The sequence below is a fragment of the Schistocerca nitens genome, chromosome 8 (genome assembly GCF_023898315.1).
Source record: "Schistocerca nitens isolate TAMUIC-IGC-003100 chromosome 8, iqSchNite1.1, whole genome shotgun sequence".
Taxonomy (NCBI): Eukaryota; Metazoa; Arthropoda; class Insecta; order Orthoptera; family Acrididae; genus Schistocerca; species Schistocerca nitens.
In genome coordinates, this window is record NC_064621.1 from 620,475,260 (window position 1) to 620,492,600 (window position 17,341).

The 17,341-nt window shown below is 42.0% G+C and overlaps 1 protein-coding gene across 1 annotated transcript in view; it reads left to right on the forward strand.

The window, feature by feature from the left end:
* The window catches only part of LOC126198810 (probable cytochrome P450 6a13), a 115,240-nt gene that overhangs the window by 24,343 nt on the left and 73,556 nt on the right, over positions 1 to 17,341 (forward strand). Inside the window, exon 2 of the mRNA XM_049935380.1 lies at positions 13,172 to 13,505. Within this exon, the coding sequence (XP_049791337.1) occupies positions 13,172 to 13,505 (334 nt within the window). The remainder of the gene's footprint in view (positions 1 to 13,171; positions 13,506 to 17,341) is intronic.

Below are 17,341 nucleotides of genomic sequence, written 5' to 3' on the forward strand. Positions count from 1 at the left end.
GTGGCAGATGGTAAAACAAGAGAGGAAGTGAAGATATCCCAGTTGCTTCGTCACAACATAGCAAATAGTTTACGAACCAACATGAAATGAAGAAATGAATTAAAGGTGGCAGATGGCAAAACAAGAGAGGAAGTAAAAATATACCAGTTACTTCGTCGCAACATAACAAATAATTTACGAATCAAATTTCTTCGTAAGTAGTATCTCTTTGAAATGAACGAATTTAATAACAATTTCCTACACAGTGCTGAGTGAGAAATTTGCCACCAAATTCTCATGCACTAAACAGCCAAAAAAACTGGCACACTCGCCTAATATCCTATAGGGCACTCACGAGCACGCAGAAGTGCCGCAACACGACGTGGCATGGACTCGATTAATGTCTGAAGTAGTGCTGGAGGGAACTGACACCATGAATCATGCAGGGCTGTGTCCATAAATCTGTAAGAGCACGAGGAGGTGGAGATCTGAACAGCACCTTGCAAGGCATTCCACATATGCTGAATAATGTTCATGTCTGGCGAATTTGCTGCCTAGCGGAAGTGTTTGTACTCAGAACAGTGTTCATGGAGGCACTCTGTAGCAATTCTGGATGATTAGGTTGTCGCATTGTCCTGCTGGAATTGCCCAAGTCCGTCGGGACGCACAGTGGATTTGAATGGATTCAGGTGATCAGACACAAGGCTTACGTACGTGTCACACGGCAGAATCGTATCTAGGCGAACGAAGGGTTCCATATCACTCCAACTGCACACGCCCCACACCATTACAGAACCTCCAACAGCTTGAGCAGTCCTCTGCTGACATGCAGGGTCCATGGATTCATCAGGTTGTCTCCATAGCTGTACACGTCCATCAGTCGAAAAAATTTGAAACGAGATTCGTCCGACCAGGCAACATGATTCCAGTCATCAGCAGCTCCATGTTGATAGGCCCACGCGAGGCGTAAAGCTTTGTGTCGTGCAGTCATCAAGGGTACACGAGTGGGCCTTCGGCTCCGAAAGCCCTTATCGATGATGTTTCGTTGAATGGTTAGCTCACTGACACTTGTTCATGGCCCATCACTGAAATCTGCAGCAATCTGAGGAAAGGTTGCACTTGTGTCACGTTGAATTCTTCTCTTCAGTCGTCGTTGGTCCCGTTCTTGCAGGACATTTTTCCGGCCGCAGCGATTTCGGAGATTGGATTCGTGATATTCGCGGTTCACTCGTGAAATGGTCATATGGGAAATCCGCACTTCATCGCTACCTCGAAGATGCTGTGTCCCATCGTCCGTGCGCCGACTATAATATCCCAGGCTGTGGCTAAGCCATGTCTCCGCCATATCCTTTCTTTCAGGAGTGCTAGTTCTGCAACTTTCGCAGAAGAGCTTCTGTAAAGTTTGTCAGGTAGCAGACGAGGTACTGGCAGAATTGAAGCTGAGAGGACAGGTCGTGAGTCGTGCTTGGGTAGCTCTGATGGTACAGCACTTGCCCGTGAAAGGCAAAGTTCCCGAGTTCGAGTCTCGGTCCGGCGCACAGTTTTAATCTGTCACGAAGTTTCATATAGGCGCACACTCCGCTGCAGAGTGAAAATCTCATTCTAGTTGCGCTGTTGTCGTGCAAATTCCAACCTGGGTCAGCGATGAACAGCAGTCAGCAAGGGTGCATGAACCTGGCGCCTTCTGAGGAGGCCCATTTGCACTTTGTCAGTTATGAGTGTGTTTTTGTGGTACCAAGCGAGTGAAGAAACAAACAAAAAATAAATGGTACTGGCATATTCACACTTCTAGAAGAGAAAGCTAAAATTTCCTTGGAGTTAAAGTGTTTGGATCTACCTTCTGAAAGAGGTTAATAAGAAAAAAATGTTTTGGTCTATAGTATGAAATATTTCGCTATTGCGGTGAAAAGTAAATAGCTCACAAACATTGATGCACAGATTGGTAAAGCTGTTTCTCATTTAATGTCTGTGTAAAGATTGCCCTAAATGGCACGATAGCAAATCAAGAAACCTGTACATGAAGAGAACACCGCGCACAACAAAAGTGATTGTAGACGCTCTGCGATGGCTGGAGTTTCAGCATGACTCATTGATAGCGCTGAACAGTTTATCGTTGAAAGCCATGTCATAATCTCTCCTGTGAGGTAACGAATAAACGTGCGGAGCTGATACAGGAGTAACGTTCCAGTCAAGATATCTCCTGTTTCATACACCACGTCGTGAAAACAATTTTATGACGTTAGTAGCGCTGAAGGCAAAGGAAGCCCAACTCCTTTATACTAGAACGACGCTGTAATCACTCTTCTTTACACGAAAACTATAGAAAAGACATAAAAAATATATATAGACTCATCAACCTTTCCTCCGTAATACTATACAAGGTGATCACTATAACTATTCACCAACAGCATAAGAAGAAATTAAGACTGTAAATAAGCAAAAGCACATGCTGGCTGGAGAAGTGGATATACTACAACGGACTACTATGAAAAAGTGTGCATAGTAGCAGACTAAAATGGAGCAATCAATACGGATGACCATTTCTTCTGGAACTGAGAAAACTGTTTTTGGTTTCAACAAAATGTCCACCAACATCCCTTGGGGAACGAGGTACTGTACAGACTATGTTAGTACACTGAAAAATATATACGATACGTCAATGCTACAGCTTCCATCAATCGGCATGGCACAAATTTCGAATATTAACAGTAGTTAAGTTGGGTGACGCCGTAATGTGGCGCTTATGCCACTTCTCTGCCTACGTGTTATTATGTTTTATTGTTACGCTTAAGCGTAGAGCATAGAAACGTCCATGTCGTTGTAACATAGGAAGAATGTAAGCGTGCCCGAAGCGCGGTGCGACTGATGTTATCAAAGTGTGAGTACGGTCGGGTGAGAAGAAGCCGTCTCACGATGAAATCTTTTAAAGACCTCGGGGACACAACTACGAGGCCTGGCGTCAAAAAGCACATCTTTCATTGTCTAAGATTTACCTTGAGAATTTCAATGTACAACTCCAACCATCCTGCTGACGTTACTTGCACTGATAACCTCTTACAGAATTTCAATAACTTTCAATTCATACTCATAAAACAGTTGCAAATTTGAATTACTTCTGATAATAACTGGTGCACAAGATAAACCACTCACAAGCGTTCTCTGAGCGAGCAGGTGCCAAACCGTTACGGTAGTTGATGAGGAGTCTGTTTCTGAAGAGAAAATACGCGATTCTGTGTCTGAAGTGCCACAAACGAGTGTACACTCTTGCTGATCTTAAGTTCCTGTGAAGTATTATCTACTATATTTTACAATACATGATAAATAATGATTAGCATCTGAAAACTTTGCTACGAAGGTTAATACTAACTCTCGAAATCGAGATTTCTTGGTTTTGTGCTTCTGTGAATAAAAGAAAGTCACTTGCATCCCATTGTTTCGCAATTCTCATTATTAGTAACGTTGAGGTTTTCCCATTTTGCCACTACATTGTGCCCTATTTATTGCATACACGACAGAGTCTGTGGCTGGCGGAGAAGAAATGACTGCAAAGTCATCTTTACAAGACTCCAGCTGTGCCAAAAGAAGTGGACGCGGATGTTGTATCCAGTAATCCGCCTTGTGTGTTACTCCTGGCGTAACTGTTTGGTGGAAAATGTTACATGCATAAACCCACCTTATAGTACTACTAAAATGATGGCATGATTTTCTAACATCTTAGTTCTGCTTGGCATTACAAATCTCGGACAATTTGTTCGTCATCAGATGGTTGCACTGAATTTTGAGGAAGAATAACCTTCATGCACTCGTGCTCTATAATGAAAAACAATTTAGAATTGAGAAAAATTCGGTATGAAAATGATAATGACGAATAAATTCAATACTAAGAAAATCAATGTGTAACTGACGTACATACAGACAAACTTTACAATTTGTTTCCGAATATTGTCTTATCTGAAACTAAAAGACACAGTTTTTTAAACGACAATAATGTCATATTCAGTGTACAGGAACCACTGAAAATTTTAGTGATATTTCAAAAAGCTTTAGTGGACACGGTATTTCCTAAGGCTGTCCTCGTTATAGCTCACCGTATCAAAGGAGGTTTTCACCGCAACTGTGAGCCACGAATAGATTACCGATCACACTACAAGACAGTTCTAAAGATTTGAAGCCTTATCACTATGTTAGTTGCGGACGCTGTCCAAATACACAGATACACACCATTTTTGAGCTGCATCTTTTGGTTCACTTTATATGATAACAAACTTCAAGTGAATTCACCTTGGGCTGGATTGCATCATAGTCTTAACTGTATCAAACTTCATTTATGGCGCTTTCTATACAAAATACATAGTAAAGTGTACAGCAGTTTCAGATTTTGTGTGGTGTTCTCTCCAAATATTGGTTTGATGCAGCTCTGCTTGCCAGTCTGTGCTGTGCTAGCCTCTTCGTCTCCTAATAAGTACTGCAATCTACATCCACTTGATCCTGCATACTGTGATCTTGCGTAGGTTTCCCTCTACGATTTTTAAGCCCCACTCTTACCTCCATTACCAAACCCACTGTTCCTTGATGCCTCATAATCTGATCTATTAACCCGTCCCTTCCCTCAGTCAAGATGTGCCATAAATTTCTTTTTCCCCTAATTCAATTTAATATCTCTTCAATAATTGTTCGATCTACCCATCAATCCTTCAACTTTTCAGCATCTGTAGTACATTCCAAGAACTTTTATTTTCTTCTTGTATGAACTGCTTATCATCCACATTTCACTTCCATATAAGGCTGCATTCCAAGCAAATACGTTCGAAAAAGATTTCATAGCACTTAAATTTACATTAGACATTATCAAATTCATTTTCAGAAATGCTTTTCTTGCTGTTGCCAATCTCCGTTTTGGCAGTCATCGTTTATTTCCTAAACAAATAGCAAAACTCACCTACAGTTTCGAGAGATTAATTACTACTCTAATTCCCTGGGTATCTCCTGATTTAATCCGCCTACATTCCCTTGCCCTTGTTTTATTTTTATTGATATTCGTCTTATCTCTTTTCAAGACACTGATCGTTCCATTTAACTGATCTTCCAAGTACTTAAACGCCTCTGATAGAATTACTGTGTCATCATAAAACCTTAAAGTTTTTATTTACTCTCCCTGAACTTTACAAATTTCTACTCGGTTTCCTTCACACCTTCTTCAATGTACAAACTGAATAATATCAGTACTAGGGAACAACCCTGTCCCACTCCCTTCTCAACATCAGCCTCCATTTCATGTCTTTCGACTCTTACAACTGCAGTCTAGTTTCCGCATAAATAGTAAATAACCCCTTAACTCCCAATATTTTATCCGTGCTGCAGTCAAAATTTCAAGGAGCGTAGGTGACTCAGCATTGTCAAAAGCTTACTCTAAATCTACAAATGCTAGAAACGTAAATTTTCCTTTCTTTGAGCTGTCTTGTAACATGAGTCGTAGGGTCAGCATTGCTTCACGTGTTCCTAAAGTTCTCTGGAACTCAAACTGATCTTCGTCAAGGTCAGCCTCTAGCAGTATTTCCATTCTTCAGTAAACAATTCCTGTCAATATTTTGATTCCTTGACTTACTTAACTTACAGTCCGGCAGTATTCACAACTGAAAGCAACTGACTTTTTCGAAATTGGAGATAACAAATTCCTGAAGTCGGACGGTATTTCAACTGTTGCACGCCCGGTGGAATACTTTTCTCGTGGCTGGTTGTTCGAAGGATCTCAGAAATTCTGAGAGAATGTCATTTACTCCAGGCATCCTGTTCCTGTTAAGGTCTTTCAGTGCTCCGTCAAATTCTACTGTCTTTCAGTGCTCTGTCAAATTCTGTTTCTAGTAACGTCCCTCCCGTCTCATCTTCATCTACTTCCTCTTTCCTTTCTCTAATATGCTATGGATGTTCATTTCTCTTGTAGAGGCCTACATATATTCCTTTCACCTTTCAGCTATTTCTCTTTTTCCTGGTACTGGCTTTCCATCTGAGCTCTTGATACTCATACATCTGCTTCTCTTTTCTCCAACGGTCTCTTTAGTTTTCCTGTAAGTATCATCAATCTTTCCCCTACTCAGGCATGTTTATTACTGTTTTTCATTTATCCTTTACCTATTTTTGCTTTGATATTTTCTGTTAGACCCATTTTTAGTCGTGTGTTTTCTCTTTTACCCTTTTCATTTCCTGCACTTTGTTAATTATCAGTTATTGTAAAGCGATTTTAGAGTCGCGAGACAAGAAAAAGCTATTTTCGTTGTCTTAATCCATTAATGCCGTGGGTCGCGAATTCGCATTATATTCTAGCGACGCTAGCATATGTAACGTTAGTTGTTTTTGAGCTGCAATGATGATACGTGCAGATTCTACACGAAGCTAACAGCGTCTCTGACATTGTGCTGCGGTTTCCTGAGTGTTTAGCGTACTGTAGAGCATCTTGCTGTTTGCGCCTTGGTTCACGACATACAGCATCACTATTTAGAGAATGACAGGTGGCCCGCATCTCGTGGTCGTGCGGTAGCGTTCTCGCTTCCCACGCCCGGGCTCCCGGGTTCGATTCCCGGCGGGGTCAGGGATTTTCTCTGCCTCGTGATGGCTGGGTGTTGTGTGTGATATCCTTAGGTTAGTTAGGTTTAGGTAGTTCTAAGTTCTACGGGACTGATGACCATAGATGTTAAGTCCCATAGTGCTCAGAGCCATTTGAATCATTTTTGAATGACAGGTGGATACAAAGGCAAGTCACTTCGGAAAATTATTTGTTGGTTCTGTAGTATCTGTGAGTGGCGTAAATCACATTTTGATGTAACAGACTGGTGTACGTGCAAGTGAAATCGAAAATATTTTTTTCTACAGAACATGTATCATTACGCGTTTGCGTACCTTTGTTGGCGCATACAAGAGATGAAATCAAGAATGAAGTTAAATGAAAGCAAATATTTCGATATTTCAGTGACGGATTGTGTTCGTTATTTGGCGAATCACCTAAAACTTGCATCGCAAATATATGTAGGAAATGAAAGGAGCTATTGATATGCGATTTTCACAGAATGGACTGTAGTCAGGGACTCGTATTGTTAGCCAATATTCAGAGTATAATAATACTTAAAAGTGTAATTTTTGTTCAAGCATACGCTTTTGTAAACGTAACAATGCCTATTGAGAGTAACAAACTAAAAGCAGAGTAAATTAGGATGTTAGTTGTTGTGTTGCAGGAGGCTGCTGTGGGTCGTTTACGAGTTATCGTATTTTGAAAAGTTATATGGATTCTCAACAGTATCGAGGCAAGAAATCATTATAGGTTGTGTTCAAAATGACCACCGTCAATGGCAATACAGGCTTCCAGTCTGGTATGGAACGAGTGCTGCACACATGCTAGGATTTCACCAGAGATGTCCGAGCAGGCTGCAGTAAAACGTCGTTGCCTCTCATCAGGTGTAGTTGGTATGTCTTTGCAGACAGCGTCTTTCAGCTTTCCCCACAGAAGAATGTCTACAGGCGTCAAATCTGGGGAACGGGCTGGCCGGGCCACAGGTCCTTTGCGTCCAGTTCAACGATTTGGGAAACAATTCGTGAAGACATGCTGCATTACTTGCTGCACTATGGGCCGGATAGCCATCATACTGGTGCCGCAGGTTCCTCTTAGTATGCAGAGGAAAGTCCTCCAGAATACCTAGCAGATGGTCTGTTAGGAGGCTGGGATGCTTGTGCGCGTTCAGTGTTTCCCATATGAGAAACTGGTGTATAAGCTGTCGCTTTACTATCCCACATCACATGTTTACACTCCATGGACCATGACATTCCACCTGCCGAAACAAGATACACGATACATCTCGAGTATCCTATCATAATGCCCATGTACAGAAGTTAAGGCGATTCTGATAATCGCATCCATGCAGCTCTTGATGCAGAGAGTTGTGATAGGGATGCAACCTACGTCGATGGAGAATGCGAAGGACACTTGCCTGACTCATGCCACTTCTTCGTGCAATTGCGCTGGAGCTAACACGCGGATCAACTGCAACAACAGCAACAATATTAATTTCCCCTCTTTTGTCGTCATTTGTTTCCTTCTGTCGTGTTGTGTAGGTGTTACTCTATCACTCTTACGTAACTGGGTGAAGAGGCTGATAAATAACTGCCGAGACGGTTGACGTCTGCTGTGATATCTTGCCACCTACACCGTACAAGAACGAACTGCTTTCTTTCTACAGTCGCCATACAGCATGAGCACGTCAGCTTTTTCTGCATTGGTAAATCCCATAGTCCTCTCACGACCTACTGTTAGGACTGTCACGCACTAACCGACTATCAAGTAGCAGTGCACTCCAAGAACACAAAACCACACTGTAGGTAAACAAAACAACGTCGTAAGTAGCAACCATGTAGGTTGAATCGCACAAACAAGTGTCGGTGTGGAAAACTTTCAAAATGCGATATCTCGTAAACGAATCCTGCAAAAACATCACTGATATTCTGAATTACACTAACTTTAGTCTGTTACTGCCAACAGGTATTGCTGCATTAAAAAATTGCATGTCAGCAGAAGAAATACACTTTGTAAGCATTATTAACAACTGCTTATTGGCAAGCAGTATGAGCCCCTGACTACCAATCTACTCTGTGAAAAGCACACATCAATAGCACTTTCCATTTCCGCTATATTTGCGGTAAGTATTCCAATAATTCGTATCAAGATCCGATCTCAACATTGTTTTGACTGACTGCATATCACTTTCATTTCGATGTTGGAATTCTAACAAATCGCTAATATTCCGAAGCATTTCACGAAATATCAAGTAGGGAATGTGACAGTTTAAATGTTTCCTTTACTTAAAAAAAAAAAAAGAAAAAATTTCCAGTATAGAGGCAAAAAAACTTTGCAGTAACCATCAAGTCCGTCAACATCGGTTCCAGATGAATATATGTATATACCAAACGGATGCAGTACTTTATTGACCTCAGTTTACAGACACAACGCGAAGACGTAAAACACCCAGTTTTATAGGGCAGACAGTATTCATGTGTAAAAAGCGTAACGTTCGTCTGCACCTAAACAAGAGAATAAACTGTTACCGAGAATTTCACTTACAAAGGCATATTGTATTACAGATAATTATTTAAAAATCTATCGCCAATTATTTTTCATTTTTGATCTTGTAAATACTATCAAAGTTTCATCAAAATGTTAAATAAAAATCTTTTACTAAATGAAGGTTCTACAAGTCCAGTTTCTCCAACGATTGTTGCAGATATGCAACATACCTGGCAGTTATAACATATCTGAGATTTGATCTTATATACGCTATTACACTTCATTACTCGTTAAAAAATATGATTTTAGATTTTTACTTTCTAGTAGTCCTCACTGTCGTTTTTGCGTTTTAATATAGCATGTTGTCAACAGAGATTACTACCACAAAATGATACACGTATATTTCAATTCTCGATTTCTCCCGCCGGTGGCAATGTATACAACTCTTCTGGAAGTTCGGAGCACATGGTGTGGTCATCTTTGTGTCGATGTTCTTTCGTTTCTCATCAGTTAGCAGGATTCCACCAGTTGTAGTTCTTATAGCTCAAAGGAAATATAGGTTTTAAATTCATCTTTGTAATATGTTCCTAGCCTATCGTTTTTAAGGAGGAAAATCGCGACGTGCCATTTTAGTGTATCCGTTCCAGACTAACTAAAGTATATGTTATTTATATATATGTGGCACTTAGTGTTGAATGGAATATAACCATAACACCGCATTTTCTTTTATTATGAAATGTGTTCATTACAGGTTTTCAAGTAGCTTCTTTTCGTTCGCCAGTCATCTCATAGAAATTTAGGCTCTTACTCAAGATGGCATTCTTGTTCGCATCTGTGCGATATGTGAAAACACTTGTAACCTCCCAGCAATTATATTTAATGACAATAAATGAGAACTAGCAATCTGAGCCAAGTGTAAGCTCCCCACAAAAAATGTAAGTCAATTCAATGATAATGAAATCTCAGTGACAATGAAAACGCAAATAGACCGAATTGTCGATCTTAGGCCCTGTTCACTAATTAAACTCAAATTCTTACCTCAGTAAAACTGCATCTGCTCTTATTTTTCGCCATAGCTTGGAGGAAATGCATCGCAAATATTCTTTGAATTTAAGTGAAACTTTTCTTTAAGGAAATGCATGGGAAACTTTCTTTCAATTCAAATGATTGTTTTCTTAAAAAATTGCTTTGAAAACAAAATTATTATTGGGGCGATACTTGAACAAATTAATTACAGTTAATATACATTATATTATCAGATGTGCGCAATGCTGCTTCATTACCTTATTTAAAAAAATATACCTCGTCCTGAATCTTGACCAGAGCGCCATGTCGACGCCCGCCGACTCCTCACACACAACTCCGACTGTCTCTCGCGCGCTACTACATGCTCTCGCGACTGCAACTACCGACTCCCTACATGCAACTACTCTCTCACAACTGGACTGCAACTGCCGACTCCCTATATGCAACTACTCTCACGCAGTCAAGCGCAGACTAGCCACGATAAATAACTCTCTGGTCAGAGATTCTGTCATGCTTGCCATCGCTGCTACTGAATACGTACGTGTTTCACACTCTAATGTAATGAACTATTCTTCAGCTAGGCATCTGCCATATGTGCCACCAAGGGATCCGACGAAGTCTTTTACAGTGAATACTGTATTAATAATGGGAGATCTGGAGAAGAAACGCAACAGAGACAGTCGCGGGCTACACTCGGATAAATGCAGGGTTTTAGCGAGAACTGATTAATTTTTCAATCATCCGTTGAACTGAAACAGTTGTGAAACCAAATAGTGCTGTGAACTATTCTTCAGCTAGGGATCTGCCATATTTGCCATTAAGGCTTCAGCCAAGTCTTTGACGGTGAATTTAGTACTAATGTGGGGAGAACTGGAGAAAAAACGTAATAGAGACAGTCGAGGGCTTCTCGAGGATAAATGCAGGCTTTTAGCGAGAACTGATTAATTTTTAAGTCATCCGTTGAACTGAATCAGATGTGAAACCAAATAATGCTGGACAGTCAGAAAGAAATTTAATGTACGGAGCTCAGAGGTAACAAAAGTTACACAGTTGGTCACACCGTCTTTCGCAGCTGCAGATCGTCTTCACACTCGCAGTAATGCACCGTCCGCAATACTCGTCGATGCCGACACACTTGCTTCGAGACAATTCAATTAAAATATTTAAAAATTCATTAATGTTCTAATTATCTATTATGCTAATATTTATTTTATGTTTTACATCGTTATTTTAAGTTTTAAATTCATTCTTATTTTTGATTCTTATTTTCTCATTTCACTGATGTGTGTTTTGTTAACTGAAAATAATAAGTAACTTATTATTATTATAGAAAATAGTTACAATAATGATAATCTGAAAGGAACTCCTTTTTTACACCACGCACGTAAAATGAAGGAAATTCTTCTCATAATATACACGACAAAGAAGACAATATAAAACAAAATACAGCACGGGTATTTCTCTAAATATCCTGATTTGTATCAGGCGTGTTTCAGTACATTGATAAGTCTTGAAGAACAGAAATGATTATATACTGATGATTGTAGCTTGGTGATGTTGTTTCTCAAGTGTATATTGACATCATAATTATTCAGTACACATATGTAGTATGTAGTTGTGTACCAGCACGGGTATTTCTCTAAATATCCTGATTTGTATCAGGCGCGTTTCAGTACATTGATAAGTCTTGGAGAACAGAAATGATTATATACTGGTGATTGTAGCTTGGTGATGTTGTTTCTCAAGTGGATATTGACATCATAATCATTCAGTACACATATGTAGTATGTAGTTGTGTACATGGTATACAGTATACACTGAAGTGCCAAAGAAACTGGTATAGGCAAGCGTACTCAAATACAGAGATATGTGTACAGGCAGAACACGGCACTGCAGTCGGAAACTCCTATATAAGACTAAAATTGTCTGGCGCAGTTGTTAGATCGTTTACTGCTGCTATAATGGCAGGTTATCAACATTTAAGTGGGTTTCAACGTGGCGTAATAGTCGGCGCGAGCAATGAGTCACAGCATCTCCGAGATAGCGATGAAGAGGGGTTTTCCCGTACAATCATTTCACTGATGTACCATAAACATCAGGAATTCGGTAAAACATCTGATCACCGACATCTCTGCGGCCGGAAAAAGATCCTTCAAGAACGGGACCAAAGACTATTGAAGAGAATCGTTCAACGTGACAGAAGTGCAACCCTTCCGCAGATTGCTGCAGATTTCAGTGCTGGGCCATCAACAAGTTTCAGCGTACGAACAACTCAACGAAACATTATCGACATGGGCTTTCGGAGCCAAGACCCACTTGTGTACCCTCGATCACCCCACGACACGAAACTTTACGCCTCACTTGGGCCCGTCAACACCGACATTGGAGTATTAATGACTGGAGACATGTTGCCTCGTCGGACGAGTCTAATTTCAAATTCTACCGAGCGGATGAACGCGTACAGGTATACACACAAACTTATGAATCCATGGACCCTCCATGTCAGCAGGGAACTGTTCAAGCTGGTGCAGGCTCTGTAATGGTGTGAGACGTGTACGTCTAGATACAACTCTGACAGGTGACACATATGTAAGCATCCTGTCTGATCACTAGCATCCACTCATGTCCATTGTCCATTCCGACGGACTTGGACAATTCCAGAAGGACAATGCGACCCCCCATAACTGCGACACGTGCAGAAATGTTACGGAGTGACTCTAATAACACTCTTCTGAGTTTAAACACTTCCGATAGCCACCAAAATCCCCAGGCATGAACATTATTGGGCATATCTGGAATGCCTTGCAACGTGCTATTGAGAAGAGATCTCCACCCCCCTCCCCCCCCCCCCCCCCGTACTCTTACGGATTTATGGACAGCCCCGCAGGATTCATGGTGTTGCCTCCAGCACTACTTCAGACATAGGTTGAGTCCATGCTGCGTCGTACTGCGGCACTTCTGAATGCTCGCGGGTGCCCAAGAAGGTATCAGGAAGCTCTACCAGTTTCTTTGGCTCTGTATTGTATATCGGTTAGGTCTGGCTGACGTTCCACGAATATGCATGCTGCTACGAGTGCTGATGTTCTGACGATATTGTTTGTGTACGTGGTCGCCACAAAGGGCCATGAAGATGCAGATGAAAGGCATCCGCGTGGACCCCATCTCGAAGCACTTGTTCGACGTGGACGACGAGCGGTGGCGCGAGGTGATGCAGCTGTACGTGAAGGGCTTCTCGCCGGCCAGGACGGAGCGGCTGTCGTGCTGGCTGGAGCAGTGCGGCCGCGGCGTGCAGCGCGCCCTCTCGCGGAGGATCCAGGGCATCGGCTGGAGGGACGTCGACCTGCTGGCCGTCTGCTCGCGGTTCGCCACCGACTCCATCGGCTGCTGCGCCTTCGGCATCGAATGTGGCGCCATCGACGACCCGCGCTCAACGTACCTCCAGCTGGCCCTCAAGGTAAGAACCACTGCCCTCTACTCGCTACATTCCACATCAAAGTTTATGGTGGTTACTTTTGCAGGGCGGATTTTTTTCCCATCATTAGACGGGAAAAGAGGAACATGTATTGGTGGAAAGAGGACAGAATGTATAAGATTTCCTGATGACATGGTATTAGTGGTAGAAAGTGAGCGGAAGTGAATAACATGCTGAACGATATGAATGAAGCTTGTGTGGAATGTGGGATGCAAATAAACACAGCAAAAACAAAGAGTGTGGTCATCAGTACAAGACGCAGACTGTCCAATATTAAAATAGTACAATCTACCATTAGCCAAGTAAGTGCATTTAAATATCTTGGAAGCACAATAACTGAAGACTTGAGATGTCACCAGGAGGTGAAAGCTTGAATTGCCATAGCGAAGGAGGCACTCAACAGAAAGAAGAGACTCTTGTACGACAAATTATATAAAGGTCTAAGGAAAAGACTTGGCAAATGTTTTGTCTGGAGTGTGGCACTGTATGGGGCAGAAACATGGACGCTGAGACGAGAGGATGAAAAAAGAAGCATTTGAGATGTGGATGTGGAGGAGAATGGAGAGAATAAGCTGGATGGAAAGTGTGAGTAATGAAAGAGTATTGGAAACGGTTGGTGAGAGAAGATGTCTGCTGTAGGTTGTAAGAGAAAGGAAAAACAACTGGTTGGGACATTCATTGAGATGGGAGTGCTTGCTAGTAGATGCTTTGGAAGGATTGGTTTGCGGGAGAAAAACTGAGAGGAAGCAGTAGGTACAAGATGATAGACGACATAAAAGAAAGAGAAAATTATGCAGACCTGAAGAGGATGGCAGAAGACAGGACAGCCTGGAGGACTAGCATGTGAAAACCTGCCTTTTGGCAGAACACTGATGATGATGATTCTCCTGATTGAAATTGTTGCGACGTGCCACGAGTTGCATCCTAGGTCCTGAACTAACAGCTGTATATATTCCATTATTCCAATGTCTGTCTTCCCTTACAGTCATCAACCTGTAAAGCTCCCTCCCGAACCATAGAGGCTACTACTAGATGTCGTAAGACACGTTGTATCATCATGTCCCTTCTTCTTGTCGGTGTTCTCCACACATTCTTTTCTTCGCCAATTCTGTTCAGAACATCGTCTTTGTTTAGCTCTTCTGTTCACCTAATTTTCAACGTTCCTCTGTAGCATCACATTTAAAACGCTTCGATTCTTTTCTGTTCCGGTGTTCCCACTGTTCATGATTGTGGGACGCGTACAAGCTTCAAATAATACAGGGTGATTCAAAAAGAATACCACAACTTTAAAAATGTGTATTTAATGAAAGAAACATAATATAACCTTCTGTTATACATCATTACAGAGAGTATTTAAAAAGGTTTTTTTTTCACTCAAAAACAAGTTCAGAGATGTTCAATATGGCCCCCTCCAGACACACGAGCAATATCAACCCAATACTCCAACTCGTTCCACACTCTCTGTAGCATATCAGGCGTAACAGTTTGGATAGCTGCTGTTATTTCTCGTTTCAAATCATCAATGGTGGCTGGGAGAGGTGGCCGAAACACCATATCCTTAACATACCCCCATAAGAAAAAATCGCAGGGGGTAAGATCAGGGCTTCTTGGAGGCCAGTGATGAAGTGCTGTCACGGGCTGCCTGGCGGCCGATCCATCGCCTCGGGTAGTTGACGTTCAGGTTTCATAACTAACATTTTTTGTAGGACTCTCCATACAGTTGATTGTGGAATTTGCAGCTCTCTGCTAGCACTGCGAGTCGATTTTCCTGCGCTGCGAACAAATGCTTGCTGGATGCGTGCTACATTTTCATCACTCGTTCTCGGCCGTCCAGAACTTTTCCCTTTGCACAAACACCCATTCTCTGTGAACTGTTTATACCAACGTTTAATACACCACCTATCAGGAGGTTTAACACCATACTTCGTTCGAAATGCACGCTGAACAACTGTCGTCGATTCACTTCTGCCGTACTCAATAACACAAAAAGCTTTCTGTTGAGCGGTCGCCATCTTAGCATCAACTGACGCTGACGCCTAGTCAACAGCGCCTCAAGCGAACAAATGTACAACTAAATGAAACTTTATAGCTCCCTTAATTCGCCGACAGATAGTGCTTAGCTCTGCCTTTTGTCGTTGCAGAGTTTTAAATTCCTAAAGTTGTGGTATTCTTTTTGAATCACCATGTATAGTAATCTATTCCTGAAATTCAGCTCAGCTGTAATATTTTTACACGAATTACCCGAAGCAAAGTATGAAAATTTGTGCCGGAGCGGGGCAGGAACGCACATTTCCCTCGTATCACAAGCGATCACCTTCAGTGATATGAAATAGGAAGAGATGGACACAGTGATTCGGGGGGAGGGAGGCGTGGACAGAGAAAGGGAAGAGGAGGAGAGTGGCAGAGGGAGAAAGGAAGGAAAGAGGAGGAGATGGAAAGAGAGAGGTGGAAAAGGAGAAAAGGTCATGAAGGGCGTAGGAGGAGATGGGCAGAGAAATTGGCAGGAGGTAAGAGATAGAGATAGGGAAAAGGGCGGAGGGAGAGAGATGGGAGGAGGAGATAAACAGCGAGGGAGGGAGGAGGTGGTGCACAGGGAGAGGGGGAGGAGGAGATAGAGAGAGTTGGGAGGAGGTGCTGGATGGATAGTGGGGCAGCAGCAGACGGGCAGACAAGGGTGAGGCGGACTATGAGATGGAAGGGTGGGAGAAGGAGACACACGAATAGGAGATGGGAGTAAATCCATATTCGGGCAACGACAGGTACTCAATTAGTATAGGCGCTACAGCCCTCGGGCATGGGTGCGTGTGTGATGTCCTTAGGTTAGTTAGGTTTAAGTAGTTCTAAGTTCTTGGGTTCTAAGCAAAGAAGGGAAAGCAGAAAGGTGGAAGGAGTATATAGAGGGTTTATACAAGGGCGATGTACTTGAGGACAGTATTATGGAATTGGAAGAGGATGTAGATGAAGATGAAATGGGAGATAAGATACTGCGTGAAGAGTTTGACAGAGCACTGAAAGACCTGAGTCGAAACAAGGCCCCGCGAGTAGACAACATTCCATTAGAACTACTGATGGCCTTGGGAGAGCCAGTCATGACAAAACTCTACCATCTGGTGAGCAAGATGTATGAGACAGGCGAAATACCCACAGACTTCAAGAAGAATATAATAATTCCAATACCAAAGAAAGCAGGTGTTGACAGATGTGAAAATTACCGAACTATCAGTTTAATAAGTCACAGCTGCAAAATACTAACGCGAATTCTTTACAGACGAATGGAAAAACTGGTAGAAGCGGACCTCTGGGAAGATCAGTTAGGATTCCGCAGAAATGTTGGAACACGTGAGGCAATACTAACCTTACGACTTACCTTAGAAGAAAGATTAAGAAAAGGCAAACCTACGTTTCTAGCATTTGTAGACTTAGAGAAAGCTTTTGACAACGTTAACTGGAATACTCTCTTTCAAATTCGGAAGGTGGCAGGGGTAAAATACAGGGAGCGAAAGGCTATTTACAATTTGTACAGAAACCAGATGGCAGTTATAAGAGTCGATGGGCATGAAAGGGAAGCAGTGGTTGGGAAAGGAGTGAGACAGGGTTGTAGCCTCTCCCCGATGTTATTCAATATGTATATTGAGCAAGCAGTAAAGGAAACAAAAGAAAAATTCGGAGTAGGTATTAAAATTCATGGAGAAGAAATAAAAACTTTGAGGTTTGCCGATGACATTGTAATTCTGTCAGAGACAGCAAAGGACTTGGAAGAGCAGTTGAACGGAATGGACAGTGTCTTGATAGGAGGATATAAGATGAACATCAACAAA